At 48.8% G+C, this 23,626-nt stretch overlaps 2 protein-coding genes across 2 annotated transcripts in view; one reads left to right on the forward strand and one right to left on the reverse strand.

The window, feature by feature from the left end:
- On the reverse strand, positions 1–14,252 carry CIAPIN1 (cytokine induced apoptosis inhibitor 1). The gene is made up of 9 exons (XM_046681772.1): positions 14,130–14,252; positions 10,374–10,548; positions 9,738–9,890; positions 8,224–8,300; positions 7,128–7,296; positions 5,373–5,446; positions 4,387–4,502; positions 1,585–1,666; positions 1–1,073 (listed from the first exon to the last, which is right to left on the reverse strand). Exons 2-9 carry the CDS (start codon positions 10,528–10,530, stop codon positions 963–965), a joined length of 939 nt encoding a protein of 312 aa, XP_046537728.1. The 5' UTR covers positions 10,531–10,548; positions 14,130–14,252; the 3' UTR covers positions 1–962.
- COQ9 (coenzyme Q9) overlaps positions 14,208–23,626 on the forward strand; it is a 14,029-nt gene continuing 4,610 nt past the window's right edge. The window contains exons 1-5 of the mRNA XM_046681771.1: positions 14,208–14,354; positions 16,960–17,128; positions 18,282–18,417; positions 23,092–23,234; positions 23,508–23,592. Coding sequence (XP_046537727.1) covers positions 14,285–14,354; positions 16,960–17,128; positions 18,282–18,417; positions 23,092–23,234; positions 23,508–23,592 — 603 coding nt within the window. The 5' untranslated portion in view covers positions 14,208–14,284. The remainder of the gene's footprint in view (positions 14,355–16,959; positions 17,129–18,281; positions 18,418–23,091; positions 23,235–23,507; positions 23,593–23,626) is intronic.

The following is a 23,626-nucleotide window of genomic DNA, read 5'->3' on the forward strand; positions in this document are numbered from 1 at the left end:
TTTCAAGGACAGATACCAGTGAACACTTTTATTTATTGGTAAAACATAAAAATCTAGGTCTCTTAAGCCCAATCTCTCCAACTATTTGGCAAGCTCCATTCCAAGTCTGTGCGGGTGGGCAGCAACGAGAAGGAAGGGTCTCCTGCTCGGAGAGATTTATTGTTGCTTCGGATTTCTGTCCTGCTTCCCTCTGAATTCTCACCAATCCGGACTCTTGTAAGGTAGATGGAGAGAGGCCCGGATCCTAAGCGGAGGACTGGCCCCATCTGTGTGGGACTCAGTCTCTCCAGAAGTTGTGTGGCCCAAGTTGAGCTTGGATGACCGTGTCGGCGTCACACACACACACACATCCCCTCTTCACAACTGACATGCAGAAGTACACGAGTTTAATAACTGCAAATGAACAGAAATGACAACAGGAGACAGATACAATACAGTACAAGGGGGTGGGGGTGGGACACTGCATATGATCACAGCGACCAAGGAATGATTCCTTTGGTCCCTGAGGAGTCATGAGACGCCTGACTCACGGCACCAGGAACCGCACACTGAGGAAACCACCACCCTGGAGGACCGGCAGCGGCTCTACTGCTGAGCTGGGCACGGGGTGGGGCTCCCCGTCAGAGCGCCAAGGCTCAGGGGTGTCAGGGCTCAGAGAGCGCTGTGCTCAGCATCTGACATCGGGAAGGGGCCTCCTCAGGGTGCTCTCTGTCCCTAATACTAGTTGAAGAAACAGGTCCCCCCACACAGGGTAGCCAGGCCCCGTGACACCCTGTCTCTGATACATAGCAGCATCGCACACCACTGCCCCCACGGCCAGTGTCACTCTGTCTGTAAGCACCCTCTGGCAAACGGATTTCAGAGAGAGTGAGCGAATCCAGAGGATGCAGGAGGAACCACAGTGGTGGGACTGGAGGGACAGGAGCCAGCCGGACGAGCAGATGTGTCCCGTCGGGTCTCTCTCAGGCATCGTTGAGATTGCTATCGCTCAGGAGCACCTTCTCTCCAGGTTTGAAGGCTGGCATCCCAAGGTAGGGGCAGCTGGCACAGCGGAAAGCATCACCCAGGTAGCACTGTGGAGAAGAGACACCCACACAGGGAAGCTGAGGGCAGCTTATCCCAGAGACACAGGCCAGAAGGGGCCCTCATTTCATAGTGTGGCACAGCGGCCTGAAGGAAATGGCTGGGTGCATCTGTAGGTCCAATTGGAACCCAAATACTCAAGAGTTTTTAAGATCTCTGGTTTCACGAAAAACAATTGTCTCAAAAAGTTCCTTAGGAGGCCATATTTCTCTGTTCTCAGCAGTTCAGATCACAGCCGAGCTCAGCCAAGTGGCTGAATAACATCAGGCCCACTAGGAAGGAGGAAGACAGGGGCCTCCCCTCTGGCCGGGCGAGTGCTAAAGACCCAGGAGATAAGCTCTCCTCCCTGTTGGGACCCACACACAACACAGGACACGTCCGCCTCTTACTAAAATACTCGGGCAATGACTCCTCACAGCAGGAGCTGGTCTGCGCTTAGCTTAGTGGAAGCCCAATATTACTGGGGGGCTGTGAATAGTCAGTAATGATCCAGATACTTACGTTTCCACAAGCTGACTTGGGTTGGGAGCTCATCTGTCCCCTTGACTTCTCTTTTTCCAGTTCTTCTGCAAGGCCACAAGTGCTGGGGGAAAATCAGTAGCTGATGAGTGACATTCGCCACCACCCAGAAACTCCAAATCCTTGGCAGTGCCAAAATGTGCTCTAAGATTCTTCTCTTTATCCTGGGGTGTCATAACTCAAACGCCTACAGGGCCAGGCAGATAAGATAAATGCGTGGGGCTGTTTAGGGAGACAGCAAGAGCGGTGGAGAATGGGGGACCCACGGGAGAGGCCCTGTCTACAAAGGCAGCCACTACTCAGCCTCAGCTGATTAACATTGTGGGGGACAGCAGACCCAGTGCTGCCATATTTTCCAAAGTTAAGAACAGAAAAACACATTAGGATTTTTACTTGAAATCTCCTGATTTGTAAACGCTGGCAACTTTCACATTTAAAAAAACAATGAGAATGAAGCAAGCCGGCACCCCGCCAGTTAACTTTTTACCACCCTTTCCATCTCCTTATAAAACTAATGTAAAAATACGAGCTTGTGCATTCCCAGGTTAAGAGGACAGACTGAATGCAGGCACCTGATTTCACTTTCCCTCAAAATCCCACCAAAACTGCACTAAGACAGAAACCCACAGAGACAAGGACTATCACAATGCAGCGCTGGAAACTGTACAGCAGACAGAGGAGGAGAACTGACTGAGACAGAAGGAAGCTCAAGTCCAGGCCGGCAGTGAGGAACGCCGGGCATGAGCCCTCACTTCAGCCCGAAACCCTAAAAGGCCTGGAATGGGCAGCACCAGGAAGCCCCTTCTCTGAGAAATGTATCCAATCCAAAAGGAAAGCCCCAAGGATAGGACTTTGGGACGACCCTTAAAAGGCCTACCCAGGTTCCCTTTACTAAAGCACAGTCAACAAGTCCCACCTGGATGCTCAGAGCTCCCAAGAGAGCTTTCCATCCTCCACTCTTACTCAGGAAGACGACCCACAGTTACCAGGCATCTTAAGAAAGCGTCCACAGAGAAGTCAGTAAACTCAAAGAAAAAAGCACGTGCAGGAAACAGACGATGCAGGGTGAAAAAATCCTCGAGAGAACTATCACTGTCCTCAAGAGAAAAGGGAAGAGATCACATCCACAAAATAAAAACAGGACGCTGTCTTAAAAAAAGTCAAGAACAAAAAAAGGAATCCTAGAAATTAAAAACATGATAGTAGAAACCAAATGACACAGTACAGGTTTTGGAGGATAAACCTGTGGAAATTTCCCAGAAAGGAGGGCATAAGGAAAACCTGAGAGAAAAGAAAACTACACGACAATCGAAGAGACCCAACATCCGAGTGACAGGTTACAGAGAGAGAAGACAGAAGTCATACGCAAAATAAAAGAGTATTTCCCAGGACTACGGATAGGACTTTCTAGGCTGGAGAGATGAACTGAGTGGCTACTGCAAAAGGTAAAAACAGATTCCTATTCAGGACATGTGATTACAAGATGATACTGGGGATAAAGAAGATTCTACAGACTTCCAAAATGGAAAAAGAGATCCTAGAGAAAGATCAAGAAACAGAACGGCCTCAGATCTCTCATCACAATCACTGGAAGAAAGATAGGACTGTCTTCAAAACTATGTAAGAAAATTATTCCTATCCAGATTTCTGTATCTAAATTACCAATCATTTACAAGAGAAAAAGGGCATTTTCGGCTACACAAAGTCTAAAAAAAAATCCAAAAAACAAAACCCACCTCTCAGGTAAAAATCTACTGTAGCATTTGCTCCACCAAACCAAAAGAAAAAACCAAGAGGAAGTACGGGACCCAGGAAACAGAAAGGCCCACATCAGACAGAGGGACGGGAATGCTCAGGGAGCAGTGCAGGGGTCCCATGCCAGCTATGCTTGGACAGAAGCCCAGTGCACACTGGAGCAGTGGGGTGAGACAGACATGTGGAAGGCTGCCACCGTCACAAACCACTGCTGCCATCCTAGCAACCTTTTTACCCGCGGGCAGGCAAGCTAGTCCAGATTCTGTCCTCGGCTTATCTTGACCCTGTGCTGATAACGTTCAGCGTTCCCCTCCAAACCCTGCTGGCCACCCAAGGACACCCCATCCACCCAGTGCAAGTGCTCTGGCTCATCTGCTCCTGAGAGGAGCTCAGGCCAGGGAGAGCTGAGAGCAGATCGCACAGAGCAGCCCGCTCCTCCGGACCGTAACTCATCGGTCATCCAGTCACCGCGCCACACTCCAACCCTGCCAGGTGTTCTCAGTGCAGCACGCCCTTCGTTTCCCAGAACTCACTCCTGACTCTTCTCACTGACCCCCCAAAGGGGCTCTTGTAGAAGTGGGGCCAGAAGACCCCGTCGAGCTTCTCTTTCCCTGGAAGCCTTCCGAGATGTGGAACATCGACCTTCCCTTGCCTAGTCACATTTGGGCTTCACAACTAAATACACTGTTTGGAGATTCAAATAGGTGGTGAACTATCACACAAGCCAGGAATGAGTAGCACAAACTCAGGAGGTTGGTAACCGCTTGTGGGAGGGCAGGAGATGAAGCTGGGGAAGCACGTAGAGGCGACTTCCAAGGTGCTAGCAACGTCTGTGATTCTTAGCCTGGGCCATCAGTACACGGGTGTTCATTTTAGTATTCTTTCAAGTGTGTCTGCGCAATATACTGCTCTGCACGCACAACACATTTCACAACAAACATGCTCTAATAGCAGTAACGTCCTGCGATTCCCGGCACATCAGACGCTCCCCGCGGCGGGCGGTGCAGCCCGGCCCTCGCCAGCACCCACCAGTTCCTGCAGGCCGTCCTCTTCTTCCCTTCCCCACACGAGGCAGCCCGCAGGGAAGCTGGATCCGGCTTCTTCAAATCTTCCGGGTCCAGAAGGTCATCCGAGTCAATGAGCTCCTGGAGAGCGTTTGATGCAGTTAGTGACAAGGTCACGGTCTCTGCTAACGAAAAGCTGAAGAGGTCACTGGCGGCCGTAGCAGGCCCACCGTGCATGTAGAGAAGGCACCCACACTCCCACTTTGTTGATCACCCTGCTCAAGCTGACCACTGCAGGGACCCAACCTATGTGCACGGAAGAGACATTAGGCTGCGAGGGACTGGGAACTAATTTACAGCGTGTAGAGAATATATACGTGTGTGTGCAGGGCGCGGAAGAACAAAGAGAGAAGGGTTATATTCATTTGAACATATAAAGGGCTGTCATAGGAAAAGGGGAATAAAATATTTTCTATATATTAATTCCAGAGAAAAAGGTAAATAATGATACCTTTGTGTAATTATTTGATAAATGTGTGGACAATGAATCTAAGTCCATGAGGGCACGAACCACAACCTGTTTTGCTCACCACTGGAACTTCAATGGTCATAGAAATGCAGAACTTTATTACAGACAGCGCTGACCAAAGAAGGGAAGCCTTGCTTTTAAGACAGTGCGCGCTGAGTGACTCACCCAGACAAAGGGGCCAACGTAAATAGTTTCGCTGACAAACTCTTTTCAGGTTTATACATGCTTACAAGAGTCTCCAACATATCACATGAAGTGAGAACAAGAAAATCTGTGTGGAAAAGAGATGCTGAAAAAGAAATTTTAAACGGCAGTAATGTGGAGTTTCCTTCTGAATCCAAGTGCCAGGGACAGGCACAGCCACAATGCTGGGCTTTGAAGACGTTCACACTTGACGTCCAGAGAGGCCACTTCAAACCTCGACCACTCATACCCGAAGCGGGACATAAAGAAAGCAATCAAGTGACCACAGCGTGACTCACCACGCTGTCATCCTCCATGTCGTTGGCTGAGAGGGTCCAGAGCTTGGCAGCTGCAGGGTCCACAGCAGGCTTCCCTGAGTCCAAACAGTAAAAGAACAAGAGCTCACAAACGCAGCAGAAACAAACGACAAGCATAGTCAGGGCCTTCTATGGAGACTCTAGAGAACACGCTGGACTGGGAGTCAAAAGACTTGGGTTCGAGGCCCAGCTCTACCACTTATAAAAGGCAGGACCCGGGACAAGTGCTTTCTGAGAGTAACAGAAGCCATCCTTTGTTAAGCGCTTCTAACCAGATGCCATATCAAGCATTTTATAACATCATCTAATTTAATACTGCTAACAACCTCAGGAGGCATTTATCATCCTGATTGTGTAGATGAGGAAACAGGTTTAGACACTGAGGCCAGTTATACAAAGCCACAAATACAAGTCTGTCTAATGCTTTTGTTTTTTGCAAGAAAAGATTTGCCCTGAGCTTACATCTGTTGCCAATCTTCCTCGTTTTTTTTTTTCTCTCCCCAAAGCCCCAGTACAGGGTTGTACATGCTAGTTCTACGTCATTCTAGTTCTTCTACGTGAGCTGCTACCAGAGAATGGCTATTGACGGACCGGGAGGTGAACCCGGGAGCCAAAGCGGAGCGCAATGAACTCTAACCACCAGGCCATCAGGGCCGGCTCTGTCCCATGCCTTTAACTTTCACACTATACTGCTTTCTTCTCCTCATCTTCGATTCCCTCCGCAGAACATGGGGTGAATGGTGCTCCCTATATCTACTGCAGGAGACGTGAGGATTAAGTGAGAAAGTGTGTCAAAACCATCATAAAGAGCAAAGCTTTAGCTTCACGTCAACCTGTTACACACAAGAAAACAGGTCCCAGAGCTAGAGTGTAACACAAATCTGTGGGAGACAAACCTCACACCTCCGGATTCTCTGTCGAGGCCAGGAGAAAGCAAGGAAGGGCCAGACAGAGACCACGGATTCAGTGCGGCAGGCCCTCAAAGGGGCCTTGGGGGGAAATGCACCCCCAGTGGTCACTGTCGCCACTGGATGCTCAGACCTTCCACCAGCCACCTGCTCCTCCAAGCTGTCCCCACCCATTCCAGAACCATGACTCCAAAGGTTAGGACTCCCAAGGGTTTCTTGGAGCCTTAGGCTGAACAGTCAAAAGAGAGCAGTGTGAATGTACTATAAATTTCTGCATACCTCACAGCTGGGACATTTCTTCCCAACTCAGGCATTAAAAAATAGTGATAGGAAGGGTGAGAGTGGTGGCAAAGGGAGAGGCGTAATTTTCTGAGCAGAAGAAATATTTTTATAAGTGTCTTAGGATCCTCCAAGAAGAAAAGCTGACTTTACTGGCACAGAAATAAAGGACAAAGGAGAGAGGCACAGGGCACTCTTATTTACCATTCCCACCACTGTGAGGTCTTCTGAGGATAAATGTTGTAATTCTGGGGCCAGGAAAGACTTCCTTAGCTAAGCTATGTGACTCAGGCCTCGAGAATCAGGCTGCCTCCGTGTCCTCTGGTGCAGAAGCGGCTGAACTGCACAATACCTATGCATTATTTCAGTCTAGGATCCGAAAATGTCCAGGACAATAGTACACTAAGCATTCTTCTATTTGGAAATGACAGAAATTAAGGAAGGACTAACCCTCTAAAAATATCACCAGCTCGTTTAGATCTCTGCCTCAATTTCTACGATGTCCTTCCAGGCCCATTCAGACAGAAGAATGTCCCTAGGCCAGCCTTACCTGAAGGAGAAGACTTCTTGGCAATAGAAAGCTTAAGTTGACTAGAAGAACCCACTTCAAAGTTGGGTTTTTTGCCTGTGATCTGCACAGAGAGCAAGCTGTCACTGTGGTACCCCAGGTGCTCCTGGACAGACTGCATCTCCTCAGGACTTAAGGACTCCCGCTGCAGCTGCAATTCAAGACGTCAAAAGGATTACGCCACACTCCTGCTACAAAATGCTGTTTCGCTGTGGCCACCTAGACAGGAGCCAGATACTCACTTCCGTGGATAAGCACGTAACAGCGGGACATCCTTACGTAACAGACCTCACCTCACGCCTCACATTCAGTTTCTCGGGGCCCAGAACCCGAGAGTGTAACTTTTGTCAGCACGTTTCCTTTAAGCCTACCCTCTGGAAAGGTTTAAAGTACTTATCAAATATCGATCTATTAGGTGTAGCGCTGTGCTAGTCACTGTGGGGCTGCAATGACTATGACTGTAAAGATGAATCAGAAATGGTCCCACAGAAGCGGGTCGAAGCCTACAGTGGGGAAGCATGCCCACAATGAAGACAGCAGTAACCAAACAGAAGGAAAAAGAACCATGGGGGAGGGAAATGCTTTCTCTGTTCCTTGGGAAGAAGGAGCAGACAGTACAGGTAGAAAAAAGGATCGGGGTGCTACTTCTGTGTCCAACAATTATAGGATGGTTAAATAAATCACAGCCCATCTAAGCACTGGACAGCGTTCAGTATTAACAAGAACAAGGGGAAGTACGCTGAGGTGGTGAATGTCGAGATACCTGAAAAGCTAGTGACGGAACAATACATGCACGTGACCTTACTGACAGCAGTCACCACCACTAAACCAGTTTTGAGACCAGAATGTGCCCCAACCCACATGGGTACAAGCTCACTCTCTTCAAAGGAGATTTATTCCCAGATGTTTGTCCTTTGAGGCAAGCACTTCTCAACTTGTTTCCTAGCCTAAGCCACACTGATCCCCTCGCCTTCAAGGCTGTTACTTCCCCCGATTCTCTCTGTATCGTCTGACAAAGAGACACTGGCTTTAGCCACCCAAGGTTTAAATTCCCAGGAAAGGCTGTCTACCAACATACCTCTTTTACTTCCACCAGACCAGACAGAGTCAGGGCCGAGCACAGCTTGGATGCCGTCCTCACCTTGCTGTTGTTAACTGCCAGGAGGAAAACCCTGTTAACAGCTTTACAGGTCAAAGCAGGAAAAATAATAAAGGCTCCATCCTGTCTGGGTCGGCAGGCATTAAAACAATAACAACCTATTCTGTTCAACATATATATATATTTTAGTGACAGTATTTTAATTTGAAAAATCCTTTTGGTTGTTCACAGTGCACCTACCTATGTTCTCAAGCGTTAGATAAGAATTCCCTTATTATTATATCTTCTGCTTCTTGGAAATACCCGACCTTCCAGGGGATGTTGGACAATGACTGAGAAAGGGGCTGAGGAACTGTAGGGCTCATAGGTGCACTCTCCATGTAATTCGACAAGAGACACTGCGCTTAGCAACCCAAGGGTTAACTCCAGCAAAGAAGGCTGATCTGCTGCATACGTCACAAGTTTGTAGTTCCACTTAAACTACCTTTATACATTTCAAAATACTTTCACTTCTACTATCTTATGATGAAACAAGTGATCACATTTTGATGGAAAGTCTAGTAAAAACTGCTAAAAATTCAGAATTGAATGACTCTGACAGCTTCACCACCAAGCAAAAAAGAGAAGTTTTTATCCCTTGGATTCAACCATTAGTTTCACATGAATCAACAGTAACCTCATCACTCCCAGACTTCCAGTTATTATTTGTAAGTTTTTTACTTTGAATTAACTATAGATGCACAGGAAGTTTAAAAAACAAGTTCAGGGAGGTCTCTGGGACCCTTCACCTCGTCTCCCCATGGCAATATCTTACACAACTACAGTACAGCATGAAGCCGGGAAACTGTCACTGGCAGTCCACAGAGCTCATCCAGATCTCACCAGCTTTACACGCACGTGTGTGTGCAGTTCTATGCAATGTTATCACACACGTAGATTCATGTAACCACTACCACACTCAAGACACAGAATGTTCCATCGCCCCAAGGAACCCTTCACAGCCTCATACAGCCCCTCCCTCCTATTCCTAAGTGCCTGTAACCACCAATCTGTTCCCCCTCATTATAACTTTACTTCTAGAATGTTCTATGAACAGAATCATGTAGCATGTAACCTTTTGAGACTGGATTTTTTCACTCAGCATGATTCCCTTGAGGTTCATCCGAGTTACTGCACGTATCAATAGTTTGTTCCTTTTTATTGCTGCTCACTTTTCCATGGGATGGACGTACCACAGTTTAACCATTCACCTGTTGAAGGATCCAGCCATTTTCAGATGGGCAGTTCCCTTCTACTTTACCACCTAATGGGTCAAAGATCACAATTTGTTCAGATTGTTGCTTCAGACTCTTACAATAATTCATCCCTAAGGAGATGGCTGGGCTATATGAACAGTGATCTCTAAATGACGACTCCTGCTCAGAGAGAGGCAGCAAACACCCCTAAGATTCAACCCTGTTACACTCCAGTCTTCCAAATGAAGACTTCCTTACCCACAGCTGTCTCTACTGGCTCTTTCAGAAAAAGACATCCCCCGGGCCGAAGGATCCGGGCCACCTCAGCCAAAATCTCAGCGCTGTGCACAATGCTGCTTCCAGGAATTACCCCCGACAAAACGATGTCAAAGCTCGACTCTTTGTGGGCAGCTGCAAAGAAGGAAGATTCAAGTCAGCAATCCCCTGGGCCCCAGAAGCAATCTCCCACTCCCTCCCAAGCCCCCACAAAGGCTCCGGGCCTGGCCCTGGGAGAACAAACGCCCACCTGTACAGCAAACGCTGTTATCCCACCATTACTAGCAAGGGGGCACCGACACTGCTGCCCTGCTCTCCCTCAGCCTTTAACTAACTTCATATCCTTTTACATGTTCAGGGAAAGAAGTAAAAAAGGAAGCTGAAGAGTAAGCCTTTTGAAAAGTGCGGAATATCTAAGGAACAAGAACATACCTGCACAAATCATCAACTACACTCCTAAGTCCACTATATCTCAAGTAAAAAACAACACGGGGACCGCCCACTCCTATCACGGGCCACGGCAAGCAGAAACTCAGCTATCGAGGAAGCACAGAAGCGCAGCGCTCCCATCACCCCCCCCCACCCCAGCCTGGAGAGAAGACCTGGGTGGGCACTTACACTGCAACAGCTGGTTGATGTTTTCCACAGACACGTGGCCCTCATCGCCAGTCAACGCCTGAAGCTTATCCACCAGGTCTTTCAGAGCCTCCGCGGGGCAGGACTTATCCCAGATGACTGCCACGAACTGGCCCGCTGAGATCCCAAAGTCTGCCATTCCTGCAGCACTGCAGACCTAAAACCGTGGGCCAAGGGAGAGTCAAGACTGAGCAGGGACAAAGTGCAATTTCCTCCCCGGAGTACCAGCAGACGAGCTTAGATCACAACCTAATTCTGACCTCCCAGGGAATGCTGACCACATCAGCAAACCTTACTGTCAATACTAGAGTCTGAGGAAATGAACCCATTCCCTCTAGGTTTCATAACCGCAACGTTCCCAAACCACGCAGGTGGCTCCTTGGTGAGAATCCTGACTAGCAGTCAAGTAAAGAGGCTGAAGACAGAAGGATTATTTCCTCTTTGATTTGTGACAACTCAGCTTGGCCAGAATATAAAAGACACAGGACATTCATTAGGCAGAAGTATGACTCAGCAAAGAAGGCAAATAAATTGGCAGACATAACCCAACCACATGCTTAATGTTTTTTTAAAAAGAGACAACACATTTAAATTTAGCAAATTGGATATGATATTTTCCCTTTCATTAAAATATGAAAATTCAATTCCACTGAATTTCCCGTGATCAACAGTATCCACTATGTCGTTCTTCAACGTTTAACACTAGCCAGACTATTCAAAGCACTTTACATCCATGATTTCAACTGAAGCTCAGAACAACCTCAAACTAAATATTATCCCCATTTTACACCCAGGAAAGTGAATTTGCCCAGTTCAACCAGTAAGTGTTGTGTGGATAAAGTAAGAGCTGAGATTCGAATCTACACCCATAGGGCTGCAAAGCTCGGGCTCTTAACCTACGGAAATTTCCCCCAAGGATCCCCTTTCTCTTCCACTTGATACTCAGCTGAGGCTAGAAGTGCTCACAGTGAAACGAGGTCAGGAGATAGTGCTCTGCTCAGTTCCTCCTTTCTCTCTCAAACATTAACACTGCCGAGTTTCCCATTTAACAAGTGCCGTAAAGACAAGCTGTGGGAGAGGGCCAAGCAGGGATCAGGCTCACACTGAACACCTCTGTCTTCCGCAGAGGGGCCAACTCAGTGACAACGCCGCCACCACAGACACTCTGGGGCTGACTTTAGACCACGTTCCTTCTTTAAAAATGTTCACTTCAAATGACGTGCTCCTCTGCCTACAAACCATGCCCAATTAGCCAGTTATCCTTAAATACTATAATACCTTATCTTCTTGCTCATTTCCTAAAGGAGTTACTAAAGGTTTTCCTTTCTAGAGCATCTACTTAGTGTTCTAGACGAATCTAGTGTTCTGGGTTCAGGTCCTCCATAATCTGGCTCCACCTGTATCTCCCCCCTCTCCAAACTGAATCCCCCCATCTTCTATGAAAACCTGTACATTTTCACTCTGTCAAGCCTTTCATCTAGTTTTTTCCATGTGGGATGCTCACTCTTCAGTATTCTGACCTGACTGCAAGCCGCAGTAAAAGGATGCCAAGTGTTATCACACAAGCAGGATGCCTTAGTCATTGAATTGTGGTTTTTAAATCCCTAAAAAGCACACCATCAAGAACGGAAACTTTTATGCTTTTAACTGTCACATGATGTGGAAGAAGAACCCTTGCACTTTAAGGTAAGAACTTGGGGTCAATTTCCCATTTACGAACCAGCCAAGGAAGACAGAAATATGGATTGCTGGGCATTAAATTATAAGAAATAAATGACCTGTTTCTAGAACAATGTTGGAACAGGTTCTCCCTTGGGACAACAGAAAGAGATGACAAGCTCCCCGTCCACCAGTGACCACTACAACCTTGCACTATCCTCACAGGAAACCCTCATGAACGAGGGGCCCAAGGTTACTTATTAGTTAGAGAAAAACACAGAGCCAGATGCCTAGGCTTCTTCAGCAACCTCTGTGGGGGCCGAGTTTCACAGAGCACAGGATCTGAACGCAGAGGGACTGGGCTTCCGTCCACCACTGGATCTTCTACTTGTGAGCTACACGACCACGGGTCAGTCATCAACCTCTCAGTCCAGCATCTCAGTCAACATATTTAGAAGTATGACTCAGAGCCCAGTTTCACAACTTAAAGGAGGTGGAGTGAAGAAGTCACTGTCATGTCACTGAACCTGCTTGTTCAGCCCCCCCACGCTGACAGCCGCACGCGCCCACAGCTCTTCTGAACAATTACTGGCAGGCAGTGAAAGCAGAGTGAGAGAACAACTTCTGGAGATGCACTTGTTTGAAGGCACCCACCAAACAAATCTTGAGGCATCTGGCTCCTCTTAAAGACGAAGAGGGCCAAAAGAAAAAAACAGGGTTGAAGTTCGGGTATCAGTTCAAACCAAGGATCAAATCCTTTTAAGTCAGGCGCATAAAAAATTCTGAAAATACTGACAGTTATCAGAAAGGAAAATTTTAATTAAAACGAACTGACTGAAGCTCGTGCACCTACGTGCACAGGCATGTACGCGCCAAACGCACGCACACACACACACATACAGAGAAAAAAGGTGACAATCAGCAAGGAAACAGAAAATTCAAAGGAAAAGAAATGGAAGACTTTGTCTGCAGGCAATGAGGTGTGTGTCAAGAGTTAAGGGTTTCAGAAAAGACACCCAATGCTAGAATTTCCACAGGAAAGGCTCCTCTGATGATAGGTGGACAGAACTCAGAAACAAAACCTCATGGAGAGATGAGCAGCGCTTTACCGAAATTCAGAGCTATGGATCTGAAATTTTAACACCGGGGAGTAGCTCTGACTTAGGAGGGCTTCCCACACGCTCATGCAGGGGAGAGCAAGATGTTTTGAAAAGAGAGTTGATAAGGGGTGTGCACAACAGACACAAAGACCAGGACCCAACTGCAAACACAAAATTTACAGAGTGCCATGCTTGCTTAGCTCCTGTCGTCCCTAATCCGTAACCCGAAAACCCTTTACTTCTTCCTAGTAACATGAAGCCTTCCCTGATTATCTACAGCGCAGTGAGGCGCTCTGCATCTACGTGTCTGTTTAGTGACTAGCCCGTGACCTCCCTGAGTCACCCAGAGCTTGGCACTCGACGTCAGAACGAACGCCACCAGCCTTTCCAAAACATGCGGATCCTACCAATCACCTGGGGCGTTTGCTAAAATAAGATTCAAGGACTACACCCAGATGTACTGAATCAACTCTCCAGGAGAAAGATCTGGGTACCGATGTATTAACAAGCATCCTAGATGGTTCTTCCGAGCCGGCAAGTTGGGGAAATACTCAGTTATAGGTTCAGGTACCCACCCGCCCCCGAGACCGAACTGCAGCTCCCCCAACGTCTGAGTAGAGGGCGTGAGGCCCAAGGTCCCCACAGCCGGCTACCGCAGACGCGGGTCTCGGACCCAGGTCTCCCGCACCCCGGCTCAGCGCGGCTCCTGCTCGGCGCGCTGCCCGGGGGTTCAGGCCGGCCGGGGCGGGAGGGCCGGCGCAGCCCCGATGGGCGAGCAGCGCGGCGCCAGGAGCCGGGGCCCCCCACGCCGCTTCCCCCGGGGCAGAACCTCGCCGGGGTCCTCGGGGAGGTGGCCATGCCGCGGACCCACCGATGGACGGGGCTGGGAATAGGATATGAGAGCATTTAGGGACGAGAGTGGGCCGGGAGGGGACCGTTGAGGGAGTTCGGGCTCTCGGGCCGCCAGAACAGCGCTCACCTGGTGCCCGGCGCTCGCTCCCCGCACGTCCTCAGCCACCGGCTCCGCGCCTCGCGCCTCTCGCGAGAGGAGGAGACTCCGGCCGCGCGAGGGGGGCGGAAGTGGGAGCGTCGCGCTGGCGTCGCGTCGCCAGCGGCGGCGTGCCCGAGTCTAAGATGGCGGCGGCGGTGTCCGGCGCGCTCGGTCGGGCGGGCTGGAGGCTCCTGCAGCTGCGGTGCCTGCCGGGTGAGGGGGTGGCCGAGCCGGAGAGCAGGGAGGAGCGGGGAGGGGGCGCGAGGCCGACCTGGGCTGGGTGCAGGGCGGAGGAGGCCGCCGTGGCGGCCAGCGAGCAAGGTGAGGTGAAGGGCACGGACGCGGAGTCGCCGGCGTCGCGCACTTGAACGGGCCGCCTGCTGGCTTCTGCGCTGGTCTGGAGCCGTGATGGGCATGAGCAGCGGAGCAGGCCTGCCACTCCCATTTAATGCAGTTAACGGGGCGCTGGAGAGGGTTGGAGTGCGCAAGGTCACGTAGCGTGTCGGTCGCCGCACTGTCCGACTCGGACCCGGTCTTTGGGCCGGGACCACTGGAGGGACCGAGCTGGGAAGAGCAAGAGCGAGCGCCCAGTCCATCATTTCATAAGTCAGTCGTTTCCCCTCCACTTCAGTAGTTCTGTGATATTCTCCTACCACCTTTGCCACTATATTTCAGCATTTTTGTTTATACATCTGAGTTCTTAAATATATAGACTTTTACTTAAAGGAGGAAACTATATCACTACCCTAAGCAGAAAACCAGTGTCACCGTCCATAAATAGAATGTATGCATTGGCACATTAACGTAAATATATAACTAATGAAATAATAACTGTTCTTCTGCATGTTACCTGAAATCTTGTGAACCGCCGTGGTTCTGCAACATTGCTTTGGGACCCCCCCCGCCCTTTTCATAGTTTTATGAATATTTGCTCCATTTTTTCTGTACAGATACTATTGATATTCTTACACATACTGTGCTGTATTTCTTTTAAAATCGTTGTTCCCTCAGTCCATAGATGTAAAAAAATGAGTGCCCTTTTGTCGTTTTTTACAAAACTCTAAGTTAAATGTTTAGTAAAAGTGATGCCAGTGACCCAGCACATCCACTCCTAGGTATGTACCCCAGAGAAATGAAAGCATATATCCACAAAAAGGTTTGTACAAGTGTATTCAAAACAGCTTTATTTATAATAGCCAACACTTAAACAGCCCAGATGTCTATCAATAGAATAGTGTTTCTTTCCTTCTTTCTTTCTTTCTTTTTTTTGGTGAGGAAGATTGTCCCTAAGCTAACATCTATGCCAATCTTCCTCTATTTTACATGTGGGATGCTGCCACAGCACAGCTTGATGAGCTGTATGTAGGTCTGTGCCCAGGATCTGAACCAGCAAACCCCAGGCTGCTGAAGCAGAGCGTGTAAACTTAACCACTACACCACCTTGCCAGCCCCAGAGTAGTGTTTCTTAATGGAATACTACTCTACAATAAAAACTAACGATTAATGATTTACACAAAAATACGAATCAATCTAAAAAAATATACCAAGCAAAAGAAGTCTTACACAAAAAGGCCATATTGTATGATTCTATTTAGATGAAATTCCAGGACAGACAAAACTAAAATGAAAAATTCAGAACGGTGTTGGTGGGGAATGACTGGTAAGGAACATGAGGGAACTTTCTGGGGTGATGATAATCTCCAGATAGGGGTTCAGGTTATGCAACTGTATACATTTGTCACAACTCAGAATTGGCATGTTTGAGATTCGTACATTTCATTAAAAGTAGGTGCGACCTCAATAAAAGAACAGTAAATAAATACTGAACTCTAGTTAATGATATGCATGCTGAAATGTTTAGAGCTGAAGAATACTGAGGTTTGCAACAAATGCATCAAAAAATAAGATGGATCGATGAATGAAGAGTAGGAGGGATGGATATTTAGAACCTAGGGGTAGTTATACAGGTGTTCATGCCACAATTCCTTCAACTGGTCTCTGTGTTTGAAATTGTGTTTAATTTTTTTTTGGTGAGGAAGATTGGCCCTGAGCTAATATCTGTGCCCATCTTCCTCTATTTTGTGTGTGGAATGCCTGCCACAGCATGGCTTAATGAGCAGTGTGTAGGTCCTTGCTTGTGATCTAAACCTGTGAACCCTGGGCCATCAAAATGGAATGTGTGAACTTAACCGCTATGCCACCAGGCCAGCTCCTAAAAGTTTTTATCATAAAATATTGGGAAAGAAAAAAGTAGTACGAGCCTATGCTAGGAAACACAGTGCTATACTTTCCAAAAGCCCTTTCCTAAAGTAAGTGAGGTGTTGCAATATTGCAGATGAGAAAGCAGATAGAGATGCCATGTGAATACTGGGGAGTCAGTACTCAGCCCTTCTCATCGCTAGTCCAGTGCTCTTGCCATAATAGATGAATATCTAATATTTTACAGGTCACTATCATTTTTTGTTTGGGCCTCACAACGCTCCCATCGAGCAAGTAGAGATTATTACTCTTAATTTGCACATTTTAAAATCACACTTTTTGAGATGAAATGGTTTTCCCATTACCACGCAGCTAACAAATGATAGAAACAGGCTTAGAAGCCAGGTCGTCTGTTTCCCAGCTCATACTTTTGCCTCCACAACCTGTCGCAAGGTTGCCAGTTTATCTGAGATTTTCGTCTGGGACCCAACACTTGGATAAGTGGTTCTGGAGTAGACACTGTCCTGCTTTTCCTCTTCCCCAGCCTTCATATCTTTCTGGGTCTCAAAAGGTCTTCTCCGGTGAGTGTCCCTGACTGACATCCCGGTTTCTGTTCTAGTGTCCTCCTGCCGACCAGCCTTGGTGCCACGTGCCTTCCGTGCTTCAGCTGTGCAGCTAAGGTCTTCAGACGAGCAGAAGCAGCAGCCTCCCCCGTCTTTTTCCCAGGAGCATTCGGAGACACAGGGGTCAGAAGAACCCAGTCCCGACTCTTCTCATTCACCGCCCAGGTAGGCACCGAACCCCAGTCCCCCCATTTCTGGCCACTCTGCATCCTTGGGTGTATCTCTTCTCCTCCCCCTTCTCACCTTTAATCACTTTAAAGACTATCTTTGAGAGGAACTTTTTTTTTTTGTTAATGAAAATGGTGCTTGTACATTCTAAAACATCTAAACAATAAAAAGTAGTTCACAAAACAGAGCAAAAATGACCAGAAATCACAAACCCAGAAATAACTCTGCCAACATTTTTGTGAATATCCTTTCAGATGTTTCTCTAAGCATATTTCATGTATAAACCTCTGTATATAGTAAATGATTAATTACACTATACACTATACATGCTGCCCTGGAACCTGTGTTTTTACTCAACAGTACATTTTTAATGTCCTTTCACAGTCTATATTGTTTTAATGGTTGCATAATATTCCAGCAAATGGCAGTTCCAAAATTTACTTAACCTATCTTTTATTGATGAATATGGGGATTTTCTTCACTAGGATGAAAGACAGTGTAATAAAGTGTGTGATTCAGCAAGAGGGGCACTGAGTCAAAGGATGTGCACATTTAACATTTTGTTACATATGTGAGCCAAATTGCCCTTCAGAAAGGTAATAATAATTTACATTTCCATCAGATATTTTTTCTTCTTAATTCTACCACTGAGAAGTTAGTTCCTTTAGCTCTGAAATTAGAGTGTTCCCAGTCATTTTTCTGGTCTCCTGATTAAAGTACTTCTCATTTCGGTTTAACAACTATTTTCTGAGGGTCTACTTTGTACCAGGCCCCGTGAGTAATATGACTACTTTCCCTGCCCTCATGCAGTCAGTCTGGTGCAAGTACAGATAAATAAACAGTGTGCTGAGGGCTATAAACAGGGAAATCCAGGGGCCGTGGGAGCACCTGCCTTCCTGTCGTGTGAGCCTTCCTTGCTCACTGGTTCCCCTCCCTCAGTGACTATACGGGAGGGGAAGGACGATGTGATTTTTACTGCGTTTGCTTTGAAACTCTGCTACTGACACAAAGGTAGATGTCCTCCCAACATGTGCTTCAGGGAGGCACAGAGCCGGTGGTCTCTGGTGGGGCACATTTTGCTGCCAGGCAGCAGGGGGCGAGATGAGCTGTGCTGGGCTCTGTCCCCATGTCTCTTGGATTCCGGTCTCAGGTACACAGACCAGGGCGGCGAGGAGGAGGAGGACTATGAGAGTGAGGAGCAGCTGCAGCACCGCATCCTGACAGCAGCCCTGGAGTTCGTGCCTGCCCATGGCTGGACAGCGGAGGCCATAGCCGAGGGAGCCCAGGTGCGTGTGGCTGCGGCGGGGTGGCCTGACCGAGGTCAGCCAGAGCAGAGGGCCTCCCGCTTCTTCCGGCCCAGCTCAGAGCCCCGCACTGCTACAGGATTTTCTGGGTTTGGGGTGGTTTTTTCCCAATAGGGTGGAAATGGCTTTATTTATAAATGATTTTTTCATATAGAAAAGATCACATAGAGTTGGTTCCTGGGAGTTAGGTTCTAAAGGCAGCCCATTAGGTAAGCATTGCCTATGATCCAAACTACCGTATTTCATTGACTCTAAGATGCCACTGGTTGTAAGAAGCACCATTATTTATGTGTTACTAAAAATGAAAAATGCTATCTATTAAATTAAGACACATCATCAATTGTATGATTCACACCAATGGCTTAAAATGAAAACGTGTGCATCCTAGAATTGATGAAATATGGTATTTGAAAACTCCCAACAAAGTACGACTTTGGAGACTGACACACCTTGTTTTTCTCAGTGAGCTGACAGTCAGCATTTCCTCATGCCCTGGAATGGACTGCTGCTTTAGATGAAGCAGTAGGCTCGTGTTTCGGCCGTGTGGTGCAGAATCGTCAAGCATAGCCAGACCATCCTGCGAGGAGTCTGTGAGCACTGAGACTGAGGGAATTACAGACTCCGGTCTCCCATCCCAAGCCTGCTGCAGGACACATGCTCCTGAAATGGGACAACGGCCAGCTTTGCTGCTGTCCTTAAATTTAACTGTCATTTCTCTTGTTGTCACTCAGTCTCTCCCAAGAGCACATATGGTGACAGAAGTCAAAGTGAAATGTGTATACTGTGTTACTCCACTGTGCACTCATTGTGAAAACTTTGAAGAATACAGATATAAAAAAGAATGTAAAAGTCATCTATGTATGCCAAAGATCCTACTGTCAACATTTTAATCCCTATTCTTTCAAATTTTAAAAAAACTCACTTACTAATCATTCATTCTTTAAATGTTTGTTGAGCAAGTAGTGTGCACTAGGCACTGTGGCAGGTCCTAGGGGCATCATCATGGTGGAGGTGGACACAGGTCTGCCCTTGTTGAGCTCCCAGTCTAGCGACATTGATCAAATGCATACGGATGCATCCTTGTACTGTCATAAGTGCTGTCGGGAAGGGTGCTGTTGAGACAGCATGGAGGGCCCTGATCGCGTGAGGGTGAGGAGGTGTCTGGAAGGCTTGGAACTGAGAGCTGACGGAGGGGTAGGCTTTCCCTGCTTCGGTGGGGGTGGGAGGTGGACGAGTCCAGAGGGAGAAATGGAGAGCAGCCTGCCATGTTCGAAGAGCCAGAGAGAACCATCACACGGGGTGGGGGAGGAGGCTGAGCGGGCTGCGGGAAGGTCATAAAGGTCGTGTTAAGGAGTTAGGCTTTTATTCTAAGAATGATTGAAGATAAAGGATTACATTTGACGTTTTAAAACCATTTTGGCTGCTGGCTGAAAATGGATTAGAGGCAGTCACTGCGGGCTGCTGCCAGTCATGCGGGAGAGATGAGGGTTTTCTGCCTGGAGCAATGGCAGTGAGTGTGGATACAAGTGGGTGGATTTGGTGATGTAGTGACAGAGTGATGAGATGGCACCAGAGTTGCAGGTTTGCATGTATGGGTACCTGGTGCTGTTTTCTGTGATTAGGGCCACCGGAAGAGGACCAGGTTTGGGGAAGGATCATGGGTACAATCTGGAGCTTTGTTGAGTATAAAGGATCTTTGGGTCAACAAGGGGGCCCCTGAAGCACGCAAGTCTAAAACTTGAGGAGGTATCTGGACTAGAGTACGTGTTTGGGCATTATCAACATATGTACGTGGTAATTAAACCACAGAAGTGAGTGAGATTGCCTAGGGTGACACGAGTGTGATGTGAGAGGACAGGAGTCTGGGCCCTCAGGGCTCTGGCATTTGAGGGTGGGAAGAACAGGACGAGCTGGCCTGGACGACAGAGGTCGAGGAGCCTGGTGTTGGAGGCAGTGCGGGAGAATGCGGGTTAGGCAACTGGATGTTGGTTGCTGTGGCAGCGGCCGTCTCGGGGGAGTACCGGGTCAGGAATAACTCGAGCAGGTTGGGGAGTAGAGGGTAAGGGAGTGGAGAGGCGTTTGGCTGCGGAGGTGTGTGCCAAGCAGGGGAAGTGGGCTGGGAGTTTGAACACGTTTGAACACTGATGGGAGAGAAGCGAGGTGAGGGCGAAGATACAAGAGAAAGTGGCAAAATCAGGCTTGAGTTTCCTTGGAGGCCAGGATTGTGAGACGGGACAGCGGGCGGAAGGGCTGGCCCTAGGTGGATTAGGGGCCAAGTTAGAGGAGACAGCTGCGGGTTTAGTTTCTAGAAGAACCTTGGGGGAGTTGCCAGGGATGGCGGCTGTTTTCCCTGTGGTGTAGGTGTGGTTGTCTCGTGAACCTGAAGTAGGAAAGAGTGGGAGGAGACGAAGGTCGGGAGGTCGTGGAGAGGGCGGGAAAGAGTCATTGCAGAAAGTTGTGGAACCAGTAGAGGCCAGAAATGTAGCAGGATTATTTGGAAAGATATGATTATACTGAATATTCTATGGTTCTTTGGCTTTTTTCACTCTGCGTGTCTCCGTTTATAGTGGCTGCATAATACCTGTTGTATTTACTTGAACTCAATTGATAAACATGTGGATTGTTTCCGGTTTTTTAGTGTTATAAACCCATTTGTACAGCATATTTAAGTACATTTCTGCTTGGGTTCTTTTTTTTTTTAAAGATTGGCACCTGAGCTAACAACTGTTGCCAATCTTCTTTTTTCTCTCCCCAAAGCCCCCCAGTACCTAGTTGTGTACTCTAGTTGTGAGTCTGGTTGGTTTCTTCAGGACAAATTCCAAGAAGTGGAGTTGGTCTTTCAGGGAGAGAACCAATCAGGAGTTAGAAACTACACCAGTTGTTCAGACAGAGAGGATTTAATACAAAGAATTGTTAATAGGTGTAAGGTTGGTAACTAGGTAACTGGAAAAAAAAAACCACGAAGGTATATGGAAGGAGCAATTGCAGGAAGTGGCTCCATCCCCAGCGCTAAGGGCAGAGTTGGAATTACTAAAACTGGAAGCTTGAAGGAGAGGCCCCGTGGAGGTGAGACCCAGACCTCTGAGGGGGAGGTGCTGCCCTGCTGGCGCTGGTGTCTCTAAGTTGGAGGAAGAGTCCCTTGGGGCTGGCACGCGACCTGTGGGGGCTGGAGGCGTGGTGGAGTGGCTGGAGGGCAGGGAGAGGAGGAGCTTGTCCTGCAGGTGTTGGGAGAACCACAGCCCGGGCTCAGCTGCCGCCACGGTGAAGGAGCAACCCCGGGCTGGCGCTCACACACCACTAGCAGATAAGTCAACAGGAAGGAGCGAGTCCCTCCTTCCTCCAGCCGCGCAGTCTCCCTCCAACGACCCTGTTGGCAGAGAGCCCCCCACGGAGCCAGCAGCGTGGTTTGCAGAGCCCAGCCCCTGCGTCCCGAAGCCAAGGAGAGGAGGGCAGGTTGGGAGCTGAGGGACAGTAACTCAACGATTGGCCCGGAGAGCGCGGATGTTTTTGAGGTTCCTGTGACGTGTGTATCGGAGGCAGTCTAGCCTGGCGGTTAGGGGCTGGAAGCCCCCGTTTGCCTCTGTAAACTGTGGATGATGGTAATCCCCGCCGGCTGGAGTGCCGAGAGGCTGCAGTGAGATGGTGTGTGTGTGGCGCTTAGCAGGGTGCCTGGCGCACGGTGAGCTCGCGGTCACCGTTCGTCCTGATGCTGCTCCACTCCGGTGTGGATGTGAACGTGCCTCATTGCTCTCCAGAGGGCTGTGTTCTTCCCCTAAAAGAGCCCCTTTCCCGCTCCCAGCGGTGGGAGTTGAGAGTTGATGTTTCTTCTGTTCCTTTTCTGCCCTCTGTCCCTGCTGCTCTCAGGGTTCTGCCACCAGTAGTTGCTCAGTGATTGCCCTATATCGGGAATAGCAGAGGATCTTTGTGGCTCTGTGAACTCCGTGACAGCTCGTTAAGAAAAATTTTGTAAGAAAAGTTTTGTTTCTTTTCTTAAATGGCTGAGAGACCTAACTTCTGTGAGATGTAGGCTAAGTGAATTGGTGAGGAGGAGAGCTGTGAGTGCTCCTGCCCAGCCTCTTTTTATGTTGTTAGCGCTCTAGGTCACAGGTGCCAGAGCTCACCTCTAACTGGCTCAAGCGAGAAAGGGAGTGTCTGGCTCACTTAACGACAGAGAAGTCTGGAGGCCTCCCTGGCCCCGCATTCTTAGATTGTGCTGCCGGGAGCCCTTTCTCCGACGTATCTGCTCTGGCTTCTGCTCTGTGAGCTTCATTCCCAGCAGGGGCTTCCCATGCAGGACTAAGGAGGGCTCAGCAGCCCCAGTGGAAAGAGAGCACCTCTTTCCCATCAGTATTAGCAAAGGTCCTGAGGCGGCCTCCTAGGGCCTGGATTTATTTGGTCACATGCACATCCCTTAGCTAGTCGCCATGAACTCGTTATCCATGTCTGGGTCTGTGCTTTGCAACACACCAAGGGGCTTGATGGAGTGTGGAGGGCCTGGTGCGCAGCTTCACCCAGGTCACACGGACCCAGGAGGAAGATTGGGGGTGTCCGCTGAAAACCAGGCTCCTGTTCCTAGAGGAGCACTCACGCTGAGCAGACAGCCGGTGTCCGCTGCTCTTGCCCACCACTCTTCTGTGTCCCTCTCCCCTTTCGCAGTCTCTGGGTCTCTCCAGTGCGGCGGCCAACATGTTTGGGAGTGATGGCAGTGAGCTGATACTGCATTTTGTGACCCAGTGCAACACTCGGCTCACCCGTGTGCTGGAAGAGGAGCAGAAGCTGGTACAGCTGGGCCAGGCAGAGTAAGTCCCATGGCAGTGTTGCTCGGGGTGGCGGCTAAGGATCCAGGGACTCAGGCCCCACAGCCGTCCCCAGGAGGCCAATCCAAGCAGAGCCAAAGAGGGTAGCACTGAGCAGCCCTCCTGCTCCTATGGGACCAAAACGCAGCCGCCTGTGTCGCACAGCTGTGGTCAGGCCAGCGTCAGGAAGTGCGGACCTCCTCCCCGCTGAGGGAACAGGTAGCACCGAGCCCATGCTTTTGACCCAGCGACACTGTTTTCTTTTCCCTCTTCCAGGAAGAGGAAGACAGACCAGCTCCTGAGGCACGCGGTGGAAACCAGACTGAGAATGCTGATCCCGTACATCGAGCACTGGCCCCGGGTACAGAGTCCAGATCCAGGCCCAGGGCAACAGT

Source organism: Equus quagga, chromosome 13, assembly GCF_021613505.1.
Source record: "Equus quagga isolate Etosha38 chromosome 13, UCLA_HA_Equagga_1.0, whole genome shotgun sequence".
Lineage (NCBI taxonomy): Eukaryota > Metazoa > Chordata > Mammalia > Perissodactyla > Equidae > Equus > Equus quagga.